The following is a 17,728-nucleotide window of genomic DNA, read 5'->3' as shown; positions in this document are numbered from 1 at the left end:
CCCTAGAATATGTATATTAGTCTAGTCCTACCAGTTTTACAGAACATTAAAGTGTTTGACTTTTATAGTACTCTCGCCTCCTGTCTGCAAGTGAGTGAGTGAGTGTGTGTGTGTGTGTGTGTGTGTGTGTGTGTGTGTTTTAGAGAATTTGCTTTAAATTGGTATCTGTTATGTAAGGCCCTACAAATTAATCAGTTCTTTTTCAGTAAAGGAAGGTATCTTGCTCTACTAGGCAGGACCAGTTCAGATTAACCATGCATAATAGACTCCCAAGGGAAAGGACTCCATGCTCAGATCTGGTCCTGCCTTCTCTGAGGCATAGGGCAATGTGGAGCTCCACTCCTATGTTTTTTCTGTTATCTAGAGGCCTGGGCTGGTTCTTTCCAGCCCACTTCCTCTGGATAAGTCAGCTAGTGCAGGAGGAAAGGTTGCAGCGTCTGGGACTGTTTAGCTTAGAGAAGAGGTACGTAAGGGGAAACATGATAGAACTGCATGTTTGGCAGAGGTGGGGGAAGAGAGCCTCAAAAGGTGGGTGGGGCAGGATTTGCATGGAGGGTACAGCAGTGCCAAGGAGACCTTTAACAGTGCCATGATCCTGCCAGAAAGAGCAGCCAAAACTCCTTGTTTCACAGAGAACAAAAGTCAGCACTTTCATTTTTCTGCCTTAGACACCTAAAGGAGAGAAAGTGGCACTCTCTGGATGTACATAGAGCCCACAAGATCTGTTTAAGACATATAAGGGACTTTTCAATTTCTGTCTTTTTATCCTGCTTCTCTGAGGAAGAAAGGCCTCTAGGTTTACTCGCCCAAGTTGGATTAGTGCCTCTACGTTCTTGCCTCACCTATAAAGAGTAGTGAGTTGAGGCAGGGTCAGAATTCCACTTGTAGCATGGTAGCTTTGGCATCTCTGTGCACCAGTTCTGCTACGAGGTGCCTGTGTGGGGAAGTCACATAGTCACTGGCATCCACCGTTGTCCATCATTACAAGCTGGACACTTCTGCTTCTGCCAAGGCATTCTTCAGCAGATGGGTCCCCAAGCACATAGAGCCACTTTGATTTTTCTTGCAGCAAGAGGCCTGCCCTGCAACTGTTTTTAGACATCCTAAGCAAGGATTCCTTCCTCTGCTGAAGGAAGGATCTCAATGTTTGGACTTACCATGATATGTTTGTTCTCTTCATTGGATGGAAAGTATCCTACCCATCTCATTGTGGTCTCACTGTTGGGGGCTGGGAGGGAGCTTTCTAGCCCCTAGGGTTGATAGTCTGGGATTGAGTCAAGGGGATTTTATTTTTCTGTCTTCCGTCCTTTTGCTCTGCATATTAGTCATAGTACCTTTTCCTGTTTACTGTGGTAATTGTTCACCCATTTTCAGTGTTTATACGCTTTTGGTTCCAGTTCGCTTTTGGTTCCAGATGTTCTCACTGTGTCAAGACCTTGAAACTGAAGAGGGTCTCCTCCTCAGGGTGGGTAGGGTTTCTATGGAATGTTAATTTGAATTGACCTTGCGTATTGGAGTAGGTGCAAGGAGTAATCCACACAACAATAACTTATATGTATCATAGTGAGCCCAACTGTTCTTATCTCAAAGTCTGGGAATCCTTAAACTTGGTGTTTTGTCTTTAAAATGTCTGTATCCTACAAAAATGAGAAAAGCATGCATTGGTTTTGAGTTGCTTAGGTATTGCTGTTGATGGAAGAGTCTGATATTAAATAAAGATAATTAAACCCTTTGGCTTGTTTTCCTTTAGGTGTGGGGATTAGCTTTGGTTTCTGAAGAGAAACTTCTTATAACTGGTTCCGCTGACAGTGAACTGAGGGTCTGGAATGTCAACTATATCCATGAAGTAAGAGCTTAACACTTAATGTAGTTTAATTGTTTGTTTTTATGTACCGTTTTGTATTTATGATTATTTTGTTTGTATTTTATCATATGCTGTTGCTAGCCACTTGAGTACTTGGTGAATAAAGGTAGGGTAAACATTAAAAAATATTCCTTTGCCCTGCTACATTGGCCCTTTGTTCAAAAGTAGATATGCTGTGTTAACTCTGGTCCAAAGAAGGCTACTACTGGCTTACTGAGAGAAACAGCCATTTGCTTTCCCTGTATTAATGGTTCTCTAGAAGGTTCACTTTTGTAGACTGATGACTGCAGGAATAAGGTCTATTCCTAGAATCTCTGATTATACTATCTAAAGAATCATCTGGGTTATAAAGTAGCCACCTTTTTTCCTATATCACTCCCTGGTACAACTTGAGACCAATACTCTGTTCAGTACCCTTTGTGCCCAGTTGCCCCAGTACTCAGTTTTGGTTCATCGAATCATAGAATAGTACGGTTGGAAGGGGTCTACAAGGCCATCGAGTCCAATCCCCTGCTGCATGCAGGAATCCAAGTCAGAGCATCCCTGACAGATGGTTGTCCAGCCTCGTCTGGAATGCCTCCAGTGTGGGAGAGCCCACCACTTCCCTAGGTAATGGGTTCCATTGTCATATTGCTCTAACAGTCAGGACATTTTTCCTGATGTTCAGCTGGAATCTGGCTTCCTGTAACTTGAGCCCATTATTCCGTGTCCTGCACTCTGGGATGATCAAGAAGAGATCCCGGCCTTCTTCTCTGTGACAACCTTTCAAGTACTTGAAAAGCGCTATCATATCTCCCCTCAGTCTTCTCTTCTCAAGGCTAAACATGCCCAGTTCTTTCAGTCTCTCTTCATAGGGCTTTGTTTCCAGTCCCCTGATCATCTTTGTTGCCCTCCTCTGAACCCTCTCCAGTTTGTCTGCATCCTTCTTAAAGTGTGGTGCCCAGAACTGGACACAGTACTCCAGATGAGGCCTAACCAGTGCTGAGTAGAGGGGAACTAGTACTTCCCGGGATTTGGAAGCTATGCTTCTATTAATGCAGCCCAAAAGAGCATTTGCCTTTTTTGCAGCCACATCACATTGTTGGCTCATATTCAGCTTGTGATATGTTAAATGAATAAGGAAATGATTTGCGTGAGGAAAGATGGAAGTTAGAATGTGAGCCCCTGTCTTTATTCCAAGTTTATTTTATTATTTTTGGTACTCTTAACAGGACCAAGACCCCAGTGAGCCAGAGTACAAGAGAAGCAAAAGATCTGTAGAGGGCATGAAAGAATCTCTTGAAGAGGATAGGACAAAACATCAGGATGAGACCCAGGATGAGGTATTTTCTGTGTGCAGTCTTAATACTACAGGATTCATGAGTGTTCTTTAACATATTAAACATGTATTAAACTATGCCAATCTAAAACATATTTAGACCCCTGGTATTTTCTTAGTTAACATCAGGTACATTCTCCATCTTACCAGCTCACCATATAAAAAAATTAAACACAATTTCAAGGAAGAACACACTTGTGGTGTCCTCTACCGCTGTGTTGGGTAGGCAGAGCATATTCACTTGATGCTGTGAGGATTTCTGGCACCATCCTTGGCTCGGGCCACAGGTGGCCCCCGAGCCACAGTTTGGTCACTCTTGGGGTAAAGGTTAGAACTGCTGTTCTGCCTCTTTCATTGTATGGTTTTGGTGGCTTTGTTGACATTTGAAGACCGTGGTTGCTTACACTTCTCTTTTCTTCTTTTTAGCACATCCTGAGGTGCCAGAAAGCTGGTTCTGTCATGCGGGAAGGAAGGGACCGGATTATTAGTCTTGCCACTGACCGGACAGGGAGGATTCTCGCTTGCCATGCAAGTTGCTAGTTTTGGAACTCATGGGGAACCACTGCGTTCCTTTGAGCATTTTGTTATGTAGAGATTTCCCCTTCTGAGGACTCTGCAACTTAACACTTATCTATCCTTTTCCAAGGGAGCAGATTCTATCCTGGAAATGTTCTATGTCCTTAGCAAGGAAGAGGTTCGCAAGAAAATAGAGAAGAAATTGAAGAAAGCAAGGAAAAAGGCCAGGTTAATGCTTATTGGCAATACATTTCATTTTTATATACTGACAACTGGTAAAGGACTTAACCCATGTCAGGGTGCAGGCAACCTGTCAAGAGCAGAAGGTTCTGAATTCAGTCTCAGAATCGGTGACTTTTAAATCCACAGCATTTGGATTTATTTATGGATTAAATTGCAGTTGGAATAAATTATTCACAACAGCCAAATTTATTGTGTGTTCATTTTACATATTGATAGGCAGCTCAGTAAAATAAAGTTGCAAACTATTCCTTCTGAAATGTTCTCTCTAATCCTCTCAGTACATGGGAGGCCTCCTATTTTAATGCATAACACAACTGACTAACCTTCGCCTTCCCCAACCTGGTAGCCTCCAGATGTTTTGGACTTCAATTCCTATCAGCCCCAGCCAGCATAGCTAATGGTCAGAGTTATGGTCCAAAACATCTAGGCGGCACCAGCTTAGGAAAGCCTGACTAAAACATATTCCAGTGTCTCACCTACCTAGACCACAAAAACCTTAATTTACCTAACTACCTAACATGGAGCTTTGGGGGTGCTATGGAAAGTCTCAGCATCTTAATCTCTCCTGGCCTCTTAATGCAACATATAAGACAAAGCAGAAAATTGTCTAGTAGTAGAAGGGACTATGGGACCAAAGCTTCTGTATTGGCTGAAACAAATTGTTAGAAGATGAGAGAGACGGAGAGGAGCAAGCAAGAAAGGGGGTTCTCTCTTGCCCATACTCCCCTCTAAGTGGAGAGGCAGCTTGGAGCTAAGTTACACCCCACAGGAGGCTGAATTTGGCCCAAGGCTGCCAGTTGTCACCTCGTATGACATTATCTTGTTTATGTATATTTATGTTCTTATTTTGGACTCAAAACTGAGGTTGGATTAAATGTTTAATTTTTTCCATCTGTCCTAGGCAAAAGTCAAATGCGGAGGAGGAAGAACTTGATAGCAATGTGGAGTGCACTCTGCAGGAAAAGATTCAACGTCTCATTAGCATCAAAGCTTCTGCAAAAATCAAGTGAGTTCAGAGTAGCCACAAATTAGGTATTACTGCTGTTAATAATATTGTGCCATCAATGTACATGATGCCCTACAAAATTACGAAAGCAAAATGTCTAGTACCCTAGAATCTTACAATCTAGGTGCCCCATCATCTCAGTGTTTCAAGCAAAAGGAAGGAGGAGAGGTTCCTCCTGTGCGAGCACCGGGTCATTACTGACCCCTGGAGGGGCGCCTGCTTATGCTGGCGTGTTCATGGCAGACTATAGCGGGGTGGTTTGCCATTGCCTTCCCCAGTCGTGACTACCTTTCCCCCAGCAAGCTGGGTACTCATTTTACCGACCTCGGAAGGATGGAGGGCTGAGTCGACCTGAGCCAGCTACGTGAGACTGGCTTCCGCTGGGATCGAACTCAGGTCGTGGGGAGAGTTTTGGTTGCGGTACTGCCGCCTACCACTCTGCGCCATACAAGGCTCTGTTTCAAGCAAACTTGGTTAAAATTGCAGTTCTTTTAAGCATGGACAATCTGTTGTAAGGGTCTTAAATGATTAATACAAATTCTGCTTGCATTTATTCCCGCACACCCAGGCTTGATCTATGGGGTATCTCTGTCTTGGGGGCTTTGTTCCTTTCCCGCTTACCCCTTTTATTTGCTAATTAATGTTTTTTCTAATAGTGATAATCGTTTTTTAAATAGGTCTTTTGACATGATACTCAGTCCAAGAGGAGAGCTGAAAGTTACTGTAATGCTACAGAACAACATAATTGAAGCTTACACCTTGAACCCATCTGTACGGTCACCCCAAGTTGTGCAGTTGTCCAAGATAACTATTGGGGGTCATCGCAGCGATGTCAGAACAGTATCGTTCAGCTCCGACAACATTGCTGTTCTCTCTGCTGCTGCTGAATCAGTTAAGATTTGGAACAGGTATGAAATCCCCTGAACTCTGGAGGAAAATTAAAGGTGCAGCAGATGTTTTCAGAGAGTACTAAATGTCTTAAGTTTTGGTGTGAATCCAGATGCTTAGTATTGAGCCTGGGGAGAAACCTTTCTTTTTCTGCCATTGATTTCTCAATGACTGGGTTCACATAACACAATATCCCACACTCAGGGGTTGAGTGTGGGTTGTCATTGAACCGTGGGCTGTTTTGAAATATCGGTTATTGTGTCTTCTGATCCCAGCTGTGCTAACGAACCATAGTTGGTTAACCAAGAATAACACATGGAGAGAGCCCATGGTTTCTTGTTGGGTTGTGAAATGTGGGTTGTTCATGGTTAACAAACCATGGTTATCACGGCTGGGTTCAGACAACACGATAACCCATGTTTCAACAACTACCCATGGTTCAATGACAACCGATACTCAACCCTTGAGTGTGGGTTGTCATGTTGTCTGAACCCAACCTGTATCTTCTTGTGATTTAAGAATAGCCACAGGTAAATCCAAGAACATGGGAACATACAGGTCACTAAGCTAATTTGATACAAGCCTCCTGTTGTTTCTTAAGCCTATATTTCTTTTTCTCAGACCATCCTTTTGCAGCACTGTTGACCTTGTAGGTTGGGAAAGTTCCTGGTTCCATTTTATTTTACTTTATTTTTATATATGAAATTTTCAGCGAAAATAATGATCCACAAGACATTTTGCAGAAAAACAATAAAAACATAGTAAAACCAGCATAAAAATGACATAGCAACTAAGCAAAGATAACAAGCCATACCTTGCAAGTTTGGAGGAAAAACCAACAAACAGCAGTGAGCAAAACCAACTGCATGTACTTTCAAAGGCATTTATTTACTTACTTACTTACAATATTTGTATACCGCTCCATATCTAAAGCAGATATGACAGAAACTAGTAGTATTAACCTGTCAGCAAAAACGTCAGAAGGAAGAAGCCAGATGAATCTCCCCATGGAGGGAGTTCCAAAGCCTGGATTTTTCTTCCTCTTCTGAAATACTAGAACCGGGGGTTATCCAGTGAACCTGAGTAATAGGAGATTGAGGACAAACAAAAGGAAATACTACTTCACACAGTTTAAACGATGGAGTTTGCAATTAGAAGATGTGGTGATGGCCACCAAGTTGGGCAGCTTTAAAAGGGGATTAGAGAAATTAAGGGGGGTGGGGCGTCAGGTTATGAGTGGCTGCAGAATCAGAGGCAGCCTCTGAATACCAGTCGTTGGGGAGCATGGACTGTTGTCCTCATCTCTTGCTTGTGGGTTTCCCATAGGCATCTGGTTGTCCACTGTGGGAAACTAGAGGGCTGGACTAGATCTATCCAGCAGGGCTGTTCTTATGTTTACTAAAGAGACAGTCCTGCCTCTTGTTAAATACCCACTCATGCATAAGATGGTAGGAATACATGGAGCAGGCCCTCCAGAGATGACCTGGGCAATCAGCCAAGATCTTATAAGTTCTTAAGAGATCCTGGCTCCACATCACCAAGGGCTTTAAAGGTCAGTGCCCACACTCTGAATTGGACCTGAATACCGTTGAAGACCCAGTGAAGCTGGTGCAATACTGGTATAAAACCTAGCTGTCAGATTTGGGGCTAGTTGTAGTTTCTGAACGTATTTATTTCAAAAATGCATTTCAAAGGCAGACCCATTTTAAAGTGCATTGCAGTAATATAACCTGGAACCAGTAACCAATTGTGTCAGTCTACTGGCAGCACAGACACAGCTAGCAGAATGGATTCTCCTTCCCCCCTGTGCCCCTCAAATCTGCTCTTTAGGGTTGGGGGACTCTCCAAAGCAGATATTTTTGGGGGTGCAGGGAGACGAGGGGAAGAAGCCCTGATGCGCATGCGGAAATACACTTGTTCAACACTGGGTGGAACCCATTTTCTACAGAGTTCCTCACGTTACGGCTGTTTTATTATTTATTTATGTAGGTCATGTGCCATCTTTATTAAATATATATATATATATATATATATATGGCAAAATTAAAACTCATCACCTGAAAGGCAGCTTGTTGGGATTCCTTTCTGACACTTCATAGGTTCTCTGCCTGCCATACTGGAATCTGATAGTTGTCCTAGGGGGCACATAACGTTGACCCGCAGTTGCAGTTTTTTCATTTGCCCACAGTGGCAATATACCAGAGTTCAGTGTTTGCTGTCAGACATTGGGGCAAGTTCCTGTTTGTTCTCAGAAGTTCTTCTTTTGTAACACTGACATTTCCTTGAAACCTCTGTGAACTGCTTTTACTCTTTGACATAATTAAAAGTGGGGCTGGCTCTCATCATGGCCTCTTCATTGGTATATCTTTCCTGGCATTTGTATTATTTATGGGGGTGGGGGCAACCTTTTTTGGCCAGGGTACCAGATTGCCCACTGTACCAAGCACGGTGGGCCAGATGATGTCAGGGGTGCATGGCCCTGCTCTGAAATCCCTCACCCTCCCACATTTTTTTCTTCACATGCAGAGGGAGGCATGGAGCTCCATGCCTCTCTCTGCATGGAAAGTGACTCAACTGATGCTTGCAGGAACTAGCTCCTGCAAGCACTGGCTAAGTCGGGCACCTCCTTTTCATGCTGCTCACGTCCCAACTGAGGCGCAAGCGGAGTGGGAACGGACTCATCCAGTGCTTGCAGGACTGAGTCAAGCACCTCCTTCCTGCCTCACTCATGTCCCAACTTTGGTGTGAGCAGCACAGGAAGGGTCTTGGCCAGGGTTGCAGGATCTGGTTCTGCAAACCCTGGCCACGTGTGGGGACATTCCCTTGTTATCTCCCATCTCCATTCGGAGATAACAAGGGGATTCCTCTCTAGACCAGGGGGAAGAGGTTGGGGAGGTAAGGGGTAGGACCTACAGCGGGTGCCCAGCCCTCCATGGGCCGGATTGGGCAACATTGTGGGCCAAAGGTCCCCCCCCCCGATTTATGCCATATTGTAAGGGAAGTTACTTTGCTTTAAAAGGTATCTTCTCTCTCCCTGTGTGTAAGGTGCGCATCTTTGTATGCTGCTTTTATTCCCAGGTCTACGTTGCAGTGTATCCGGACCATGGTATGCGAGTATGCTCTTTGCTCAGTCTTTGTCCCAGGAGATCGACAAGTCATCATAGGAACTAAGGTAAGTTCCCATCCCTTCTAAAGCACTACGGGGCGCTGCTGAACAGTCCCTATGTTTCAGCTGTCATCTTTGAGGGAAACTGTATCTATCCAACATAGAACTACTGCATCTCCTTGGTTTAATGAGGAGTGTTATTCTTGAACACAGCTATTCTTCAAATGGAGGGCAAGAAGGAGATGCAACCTAGTGTCCATCCTATCCCTCTCCCATCTTTCTTCTACGGTGGAACTCCAGGCAATGTATGTAGGATTCCTAAGGCAGTTACAAGGTGCAGATTTGCTTAGCTTCAGTAAGATTGCTATCGCATATACTTTCAAATCATGCCCTTGGACCTACGTGGCTCGATCACTACATTTTGTGTAGTGATCTCTCTCCCTTGTTTGGAAAGTCCCTTGACATGGTGTAGTATCACTGCTTGATTCTCTTTGGGATCTCATGAAGCTTGGAGTGTGGTTCCACTACATTCTAGTATTCTGTGTTGTTCACAGTGGACCTTGATTGAGTTAGAACAGGCAATAGTGGTGTATCACCTTTCCCCAAACTGGTGCCCTCCCGATGTTTTGGACCACAATTCCCATCACCCCCTGCCAGAATGGCCAGTGATTGGGAATGCTTGGAGTTGTAGTCCAAAACATCTGGAGGGCACCAGGTTGGAGAAGGTTCTAGTATATGATTAGAGAGCAAAGTCCTCATTACTTTGCTCTCTGTAAAGTACTTCATTCTTGCAAGCACCAGTTGAGGGGATGTTGACCTGGTGTTGAATGGGATACGGCTACCCTTGAAAGACTAGGTCCACAGCAAGGGGGTCATCTTAGACTCCCAGCTGCCCATGGAGGCTCAGGTGCCAGCTGTGAGCTGGACAATGCTGTACTAACTCCATCTGATACGGCGGCTGCACCCCTACCTGCTGTGCCCCTACCTTCCTGACCATCTGCTCCCATCGGTAGTACATGCCCTGGTCTCCTCTCATTTAGAGTACTGTAATTCGCTCTACACGGGGTTACCCCTGAAGACGGTTCGGAAGCTGCAGCTGGTACAGAATGTGGCGGCTCACCTGATTAAAGGCAGCCGCTGGCGAGATCACATCACTCCAGTGCTGAAGGAGCTGCACTGGTTACCAGTTGTTTTCTGGGCCAAATTCAAGGTGTTGGTTTTGACCTTTAAAACCCTATACGGTTCCGGCCCAGCCTTTCTCAAGGAGTGCCTCCAGCAACACCAGATAGGCTGCTCAACAAGATCAGCCTCGGATGGCCTTCTCTCTGTCCCATCAGCCAGGACAGCTAGGCTGGTGAGGACGAGGGAGAGGGCCTTCTCTGTGGTGGCCCCCACTCTGTAGAACTCCCTCCCTAGGGAACTCCGCCATGCCCTCTCTTTAATGAGCTTCCGCCGTGCACTAAAAATGTGGTTGTTCAGGCAGGCATTTGGGGTTGGTTAGGGTAATCTTAGAAATGTGATGTTTTTAATGTTGAATTTTATTGTTTTGAACTGTTTTTATTGTTGTACATCGCCCAGAGTGGCTGGGTGACCAGCCAGATGGGCAATTAATTAATAAACTAACACCTGCAGTGCACGTGTTTGTATATGTTGCTTTGGCTAAGGCAAGATTTGGGGACAATAGGAGACAGTACTATCCTTTTGCCCCCATTTTTTATGTATGTTGCAAATTGCCTTGAAGACAAGGAAGATAGGAAGCTCATATGTTTAAATACAAATACATTTGTGAACTTGTTTGAAGCTGGGAAAAATTTCTGATGCGTTCAGCCTTGACGCAGTGACATCATGCGTTTCAGATAGGGAGAGTTATACCGCAGGTGGCTCACGTACGTAATACTGCAGGGCTTACGGAATGGTTTCTATGTCTGTGCCTCCTCAGGAGTTAGACATGCTGAGCTGCTCCTAGGCTCCCAGTGTTCCCTAACTTTTGAATTAAATAGGTTTGAATCTTTAAACTGTTCTTCTACCCACGAGTGTGCTGGGAGCATAGCTGTGAATGAAAAATACAATAAACTGCCCTAGTATCACTGCCTTTGCCCACCATCTGGGATTTAATAATGTGCAACCTTTTTTTTGGCCTGGGTGTAGTTTCACTGTTTTCGCATTGGTATCTCCCTTTTGTGTGATCACTGAAAAATTGCAAGTACCAAGAGCTGGTGTAGCATTGTGGCTAAGCAGAATCATGAATCAGTCTCTGGGTTTGAACGATCACGGGGTAAAAGAAGCCATCGTGGCTTCACCCCCTGCTCCCATGCGTGTGGCCGTAATTTGCATAATTACCCATGCTGCAGTACAGGTTGCCATGTTGTCCGAACCCAGCATGCAGCGTGGCTGGGGTGGCTTTGTACCCATCATACAACCCACGACATGCAGTAGGGGTTGTTGGGTGAGTACGAAGGCAACTCCGCTGTGCTGCATGCCGGGCTGCGGGAGAAGTCACAATGGCTTCTTCTACCCCCATGATCGTCCAAACAACTCCAGTAAGTCTCAGATTGGAATCTTGCCTCAACTGTAAACTCAGGCGGGCCAGTTCATATGTCACAATAAGCCCCCCTGAAAATAAGCTATGGTGGGTTGGTTGTTCGCTCACTAACCCACGTTACTCCTGACAGATGATCAGGGACTTGGTGGCTTACCAGGGCTTGTTTCCCGCTTAGTCCTGCTGTCCACTCCCATGGGCCTTTGCAGCACAACCTCAGCAGCCTACTCCACTAATGAGCACAAATGAGCACATTAGTGGAGTTTATTTTGTAGATTTTTTTTCACCTCTGGGGAGATTTGTGCATTTTTTTTTTTTAACTTTCGAGGAGATTTGTTCAAATTCGCAAAAGCACAGTAATCTCCCCAAAGATGGGGAAAAAGGTGTCGCTGTCTAGGGAGATGATGAAATGGAAGAGTAAATTGACTACTGTCATTTCAAGAAGTAATAGAGAGGGGATATCGCTAGCGAGATCATGAGGAGCGACTGTATTTTTTGCAGTTTTTTGCCAGGCAGGTTTGTAACCCTTTCCAACAAGCCATCGCGCCTGGTTGACACGTCACGACAAGCCACTCCGAAAACAAGCCACTCTGCACAACCCAGCAACAAGCCATGGGTTCTCAGGGTGGCTTGTGCATGGTTAATGAACCACACTGAGGAAATGGCACTGGGTTTGGATGTTACAGCAAGCCACCCTGAAACAAACAGGGCTGAGAACCCACTCTAGGTTGTCACGTCATGTGAACCAGGCCAGTTGGTAGCATTAGGCAAGCTTCTCTTTCCCAGCCTCAGCCCCCTAGCCCTATTTGTATTCTGGATAATACTGACCTACTTTACAGGCTTACAAAGATTTAAATGAAGTTATGCATGTGAAGCTGTTTGAGCTTCCCCTAACCATCCTTCCCCATCTGGTGCCTTCCAGAAGTTTTAGATGACATCTGCAATCATACCCAGCCAGTATGAGGAAGGCTGCTGTAAACCACCTTATAAATGAAAGATGGGGAACATTTTTTATATTGAGGGCTACAGTCCCTTGCAGATACCTGTTGGGAGTTGTGTGCCAGTGGTAGGCAGAAGCAATCAGTGGTGGGAGGGCCCAGAGCCAAAAGTAGGTGGGGTCACTCCTTTTCTCCCCCCCTTTCCTCTCCCCCCCCTTTAGCATGCATTTTCTATTTTTCTCACAGCAGGCTGCTCAGGGGGACACACGACACATCTCTCTTACCAGACATCTGAACTGGTTGTTCATAGATGGCTTTTGAAATTAGGCCAGGGACCGCTGGTTTCCCACCCCTGATATAAATGGTTATGCTGGGTTTGGATCAGTGCTTAGGATGGGATGCCATCCCACTTCTTTTTAGGTGGATATAAATGAATCTGGCATTACCATCCTTTTTCCTTTCTCTCCCACTTTGGTTTACCTGTCTGTAGAACTTGTAATGATATTTGTACCTAATTATCTTCTCTCATAATTTGCTTTAGACAGGGAAGCTGCAGCTATTTGATCTGGCTTCTGGGAGTTTATTGGAGACCCTTGATGCTCATGATGGGGCCCTCTGGTCCATATGTCTTTCGTCAGATCAGGTGGTTCAAACCCACTTTCTGTCCATTTTATTTGTCTTTTAGTAATGAGTTAGAAAATTTGTATCCCTCCTTTTGATTGAACGATCCTCAAGGTGGCTTACAGTAGATTGCCATACATGTATGCACACATGCACACCCCAGACCCACACAGCCTGCACTCCTTGGTCCCCTGGCCAGTGGATGGGCAGGAGTCAGTAGTATGGGCGAGCACGTTGAGAGATGACCATTATCACACTATGGATTACCTTTATCAATGAGTAAATACATTTTGCCGTGTGGGTATTAGTACATGTGAGCTATTGGGTTACATTTATACCAATTCATTAAACAGCCTTCATAACATTATTCTGTCCTTTTCCTATGATGCTTTGCAGACATTGTGTTTGATGGGAGGATTTTACGTATTGAAAATTTTAGTTGAATTTCCAGGTGTAATGTTGAAGTAGAATGGATTTACACACTGTTAATTATCCATGTGATGTGGTGGTGATAAAATCTCACTATCATGATAAATGGACATGTGGGAGGGCACTCATCACTAGATTTACAGTGCCGTACAGAATATCAAACATTGGGGATTTTAGCTTTCGTTGCAAACCCATAGTATTGTGGAATTAATCTTACAAGAACCTCCCCCACCCCCCGCCACACACACATACAACTGTGGCTTGGATCCAAAGATCCCATTGTACAATTTCACTGGAGCCAGTTTTCAGAGGGCATGTAGGCCTGAAAACCTGAGAACTTGTGATCTTCCCACCCCTATGAGTGGAAGTGTCTTCAGGTCACACACTGGTATTTCTGGATAAGAAGCCTTTGAGACAGAGAAGGCTTCTCCCCCAAAGCCTAAACCCATTGATTTCTGTCCCTCATGTTCATTTTACAAGATTTTACATGTTCATGTTTCTTTGGAAGAAAGTAGCTTTTATATGCAGAGAAAGTGACCATGGTTAGTTTTAATTTAAATGTTCTCCTTCAGCGTGGCTTTGTAACAGGAGGTGCAGATAAATGTGTCAAGTTCTGGGAATTTCAGCTTGTGAAGGATGAGAAGGGTATCCAAAAGAGGTGAGGATGTTCTTCTGGAAGTAAAGCATATTTGGGCTTTGCGTTTTGTTCTCACTGCTTGGCATCTTGGAGTGCAAATTTCCCTAGAAAGCACAGCATAACATGCTGAGCACATGAGACTGGCTTTTGTTGTGATTGAGATTATTGTGGGTACATGAGGCTTCATGGCTGCAACTTCTGGAGTACTTTCCCCATTTTAAAAATATTAAATGAAAAGGGTATTTTCTTTGTAAGTGTTCTGTTTTAAGAAATGTTTCTTTAGCATCCTAGCTACTATCTCAAATAAATATTGTGTTTATTATGTACCTCTTTGTTTTATTTTTTCTGCTTTGAGGTAATGCATTCCCCCCTCCTCCCCGCTCTTTATTTTTACTTCTTGCATGAGATAAAAATAAATACATCATATTTTAATTCTGATTTTTTAATTTAAGTTGGATTTTAACACTTTTTATTTCTCTTAACTAATAACCTGGTTAATATTAAATAATCTGGATATAAGCATGTTAGCCTGCTTGCTGTTGCATTCTAGGAAGGAATTTTCTCCTACGCTTGACCTAAACACTTTGTAGCTTCTGATAATCACTTGTAACATTCCCAGTTTGTGAATATGTCCCATTGTCCCATTCGAAGCTGGCTGTTGGTCAATCTAGCTCAGTATCATCTGTTCTGATTGGCTTCAGCTCTCTTAAGAACTTGGGCTGAGGTCTTTCCCAGCCCTGAGACCCAGACCCTTTGAACTGGAGATGCTGGGATTGAACCTGGAACTTCTGTGCACAAAGTGCCACTGAGCTATGACTGTTCTGTATAGTTTCTTGTCACTGATAAGCTGTAGGTTCACCAGGAAACCTGTATGTAAGCAGACACACAATTTAGTTTAATTGCATGTATGTCCTACTGTATATCATTCTACTGAAACTTATTCTGGAATTGTTGGACTATGCTTTGTAGCCCAGAACAAGAGTTTCCTAAATCACAGTGACCAGCCCCTAGTGAGGAGTAAGAAACCTCAGGAGAGGAATGTGGGCAGACTGAGGGGGAGCTGTGCTGGCTTGGCTGACCTGTAGTGCCACAAGCCTGGTCAAAGATCCACCCAGGTAGGAAGGCAGTGCTAGCACAGAGACCAAAGCCCAAGAACCTGAGGGGTCCTGGCTTTGTGAGCCAAGTTCAGTGCTACTGTTCATACTGGGCTCCTTCTCCTTAGGCACAGATAGGGAGAATACATAAGGGGCAGAACCTCTGAATGGTACTAAGCACCCACCTTTGGAACTCCTTGCCTATGAATTAGCAATGGACAACTCACAAGCTTTCTTAATTTACTGTGCAAAAATAGTGCCATCAATTTTATGCTTATTTCATACTAGGCTCTCAATGAAGCAGACACGTGTCTTGCAGCTGGATGAAGATGTTCTCTGTGTCCGGTACAGCCCCAACCAAAAGCTTCTAGCTGTTGCCTTACTGGACTGCACTGTAAAAATATTCTACACTGATACCCTCAAGGTAACAAGCCTTTGGTGATTTAGGTACAAAATTCAGGAGAGTGCTTCTTAAAGGGATTAAATGCAAGCATAAAGTTGTAAGTTCTGCTTATATGGATGCAAGTTGTAATGTGGATTGGTGATCCGTCATGTGAATTCTGTGAGAGAGCAGTAGAATCAGAGCATAGATTAATTGTGAATGTATAGATCAATTTTCTGTAAAACTCAGTAGTTAAAAGGAGGAGGGCCTCTTGTTGGGAGAACAAACATCTTAAGTGGAAGGACTGCCTAAATCCCAACACCAGAATGTGGTAACCGAAATATTAAAATAGACATAATTCTGGCTGCCAGTCCTGCACCACCTTGGTGTCTGTTGTTCAGACCTGATTCATAAATGCTTATCAATAGACCTATTTCATTATTGGGTGATTTCTCGCTTGGTGTTCTTCAGCTAAATGCATGAAACACCTCTGTTGAAAAGGGTGTGTAAAGCTGTGTGTGGTGTGATGGCAGCTTCACACATATGAGCTGATTGGGTGATGGACACACATGAATGAACTTGCCCTTGGTCAGTGCTGCCAGTATTTCATCGTAGCAGTTCTCGTCAAGAGATCTTGGCAAGTCCATCACTTTGCAATGTTGTCCTGCATAATTCTTTGCAGAGCTTGAAACAGAGCCTTCGTGTGAGCCTGTAATAAAGCGGAGGGGCTGTAGCTTAGTGGCAGAGCACATCTTCGCATAGAGAAGGTCCCTCGCTCAGTTCCACGCTCAGTCTCCATGTAAAAGGGCTGTAGCGGATGGTGAGAGAGGCCCCTGCTTGAGACCCTGGAGAGCTGCTGCCAGTTGGAATAGTGAGCCTGATGGATAAATAGACTGACCTGGTATGAGGCAGCTTTTTATTTTTTCTAATAGCTATGGCTATATCCTAAAATGCAGCAAGTGCCTATTGGCTGAATGGATTCTCAGGCACCCTAAATAAATTAAGTGTGCATTTGGGGAAGGCATCATTTTGATTGTGGGAAGATGCTGGAAAGATCAAGGCGCATCCATACTTCTGTGCACGTTTTCACTGTAACTGATGTCAATGTCTTCTTGCTTTCCAGTTTTTTCTGTCCCTCTATGGACACAAGTTGCCAGTGCTGTGTATGGATATCTCCTATGTAAGTGTGCCATGTGTTGGCGATTCTGGCGTTGCTCAATGTTGGGATGAGATATGGCAGTTCTGCTCCATGGCAAATGCACGGAACTTCTTCCTTCCTTTATTTAATTTGTTTATTACTGAATTTGTATTGGCCACCCGTCAACATATGTTCTCTGTGGCATAGGTGCCTGGTGTAATGAAAAGCAGGGAGTGAATATAGAGCTTCTCAGAGCCTGAGTGAACTTTGCTTGTTTACCTACTGATAGTTCACCCACCGTGAACGCCCATATTAGGTGCACAGGAGCAAGGCATGTAATGTTCTCTGCCTGGTGATGAGAGCTAAAAAAATGAGTTCCCTTCACCTTCCTTAGGGCATAATACAGGATTGTGTCCTGACCCAGGAAAGGGTTTTTGTGCTTGTGTGGTTTTTACTTGATCAGCCATAGATGGAAGACAGGGATAATCACTGCCTCGCATCAGTGACTGGGTTCTCTTTGCTCTCTCTGCTCTGTTGTAGGATGGGGCATTAATTGCAACTGGCTCTGCTGACAGGAATGTGAAGATCTGGGGCTTAGACTTTGGGGACTGTCACAGGTCTCTGTTTGCCCACAATGACAGGTAGGTGGATATCAAAGAATATTTCTGGGACTCCTGAAAGAAGTCCACTACTGTAATAGCCTCTGCCATGCCCCCTGTGGGATCAGTACAAGCCAGCTCCCTGACTCTTCTAGACTAGACCTGTTGGAGTATCAGGTGCTCCTTCTCCTCTCCTAAACTCTAACCCCTTTTAGCACCAGGCATCTCAGTTGAAGGACAGGGCAAGCACCCCATGCACACATTTTGTGGTTTGCCACCATTACGTTTGGAGCATTGACTGGCATCTCTTCTAGGTTCACTTCAGTCTTTGTTGATGCTTTTTTTCGTGAAGAATTATCTGTGTTTTGTGGACTTGCATTTGTGGTATTAAAAGGAACCTTCAAAAAGGT

The 17,728-nt window shown here is 44.3% G+C and overlaps 1 protein-coding gene across 1 annotated transcript in view; it reads left to right on the top strand.

Annotated features, from left to right (window-relative positions):
* WDR3 (WD repeat domain 3) overlaps positions 1-17,728 on the top strand; it is a 52,454-nt gene that overhangs the window by 10,638 nt on the left and 24,088 nt on the right. Inside the window, exons 6-17 of the mRNA XM_084835272.1 lie at positions 1,751-1,846; positions 3,076-3,186; positions 3,609-3,710; positions 3,829-3,926; positions 4,843-4,947; positions 5,625-5,855; positions 8,914-9,007; positions 12,960-13,061; positions 14,041-14,126; positions 15,488-15,623; positions 16,705-16,761; positions 17,260-17,360. Of these exons, the coding sequence (XP_084691398.1) occupies positions 1,751-1,846; positions 3,076-3,186; positions 3,609-3,710; positions 3,829-3,926; positions 4,843-4,947; positions 5,625-5,855; positions 8,914-9,007; positions 12,960-13,061; positions 14,041-14,126; positions 15,488-15,623; positions 16,705-16,761; positions 17,260-17,360 (1,319 nt within the window). The remainder of the gene's footprint in view (positions 1-1,750; positions 1,847-3,075; positions 3,187-3,608; positions 3,711-3,828; positions 3,927-4,842; positions 4,948-5,624; positions 5,856-8,913; positions 9,008-12,959; positions 13,062-14,040; positions 14,127-15,487; positions 15,624-16,704; positions 16,762-17,259; positions 17,361-17,728) is intronic.

Source organism: Heloderma suspectum, chromosome 2 (assembly GCF_057233095.1).
Source record: "Heloderma suspectum isolate Gila_16-S chromosome 2, 16-S_ref, whole genome shotgun sequence".
NCBI classification, from domain to species: Eukaryota; Metazoa; Chordata; class Lepidosauria; order Squamata; family Helodermatidae; genus Heloderma; species Heloderma suspectum.
The sequence above is the reverse complement of the archived record's forward strand: the minus strand, read 5'-3'. Positions and strand labels throughout refer to the sequence as shown.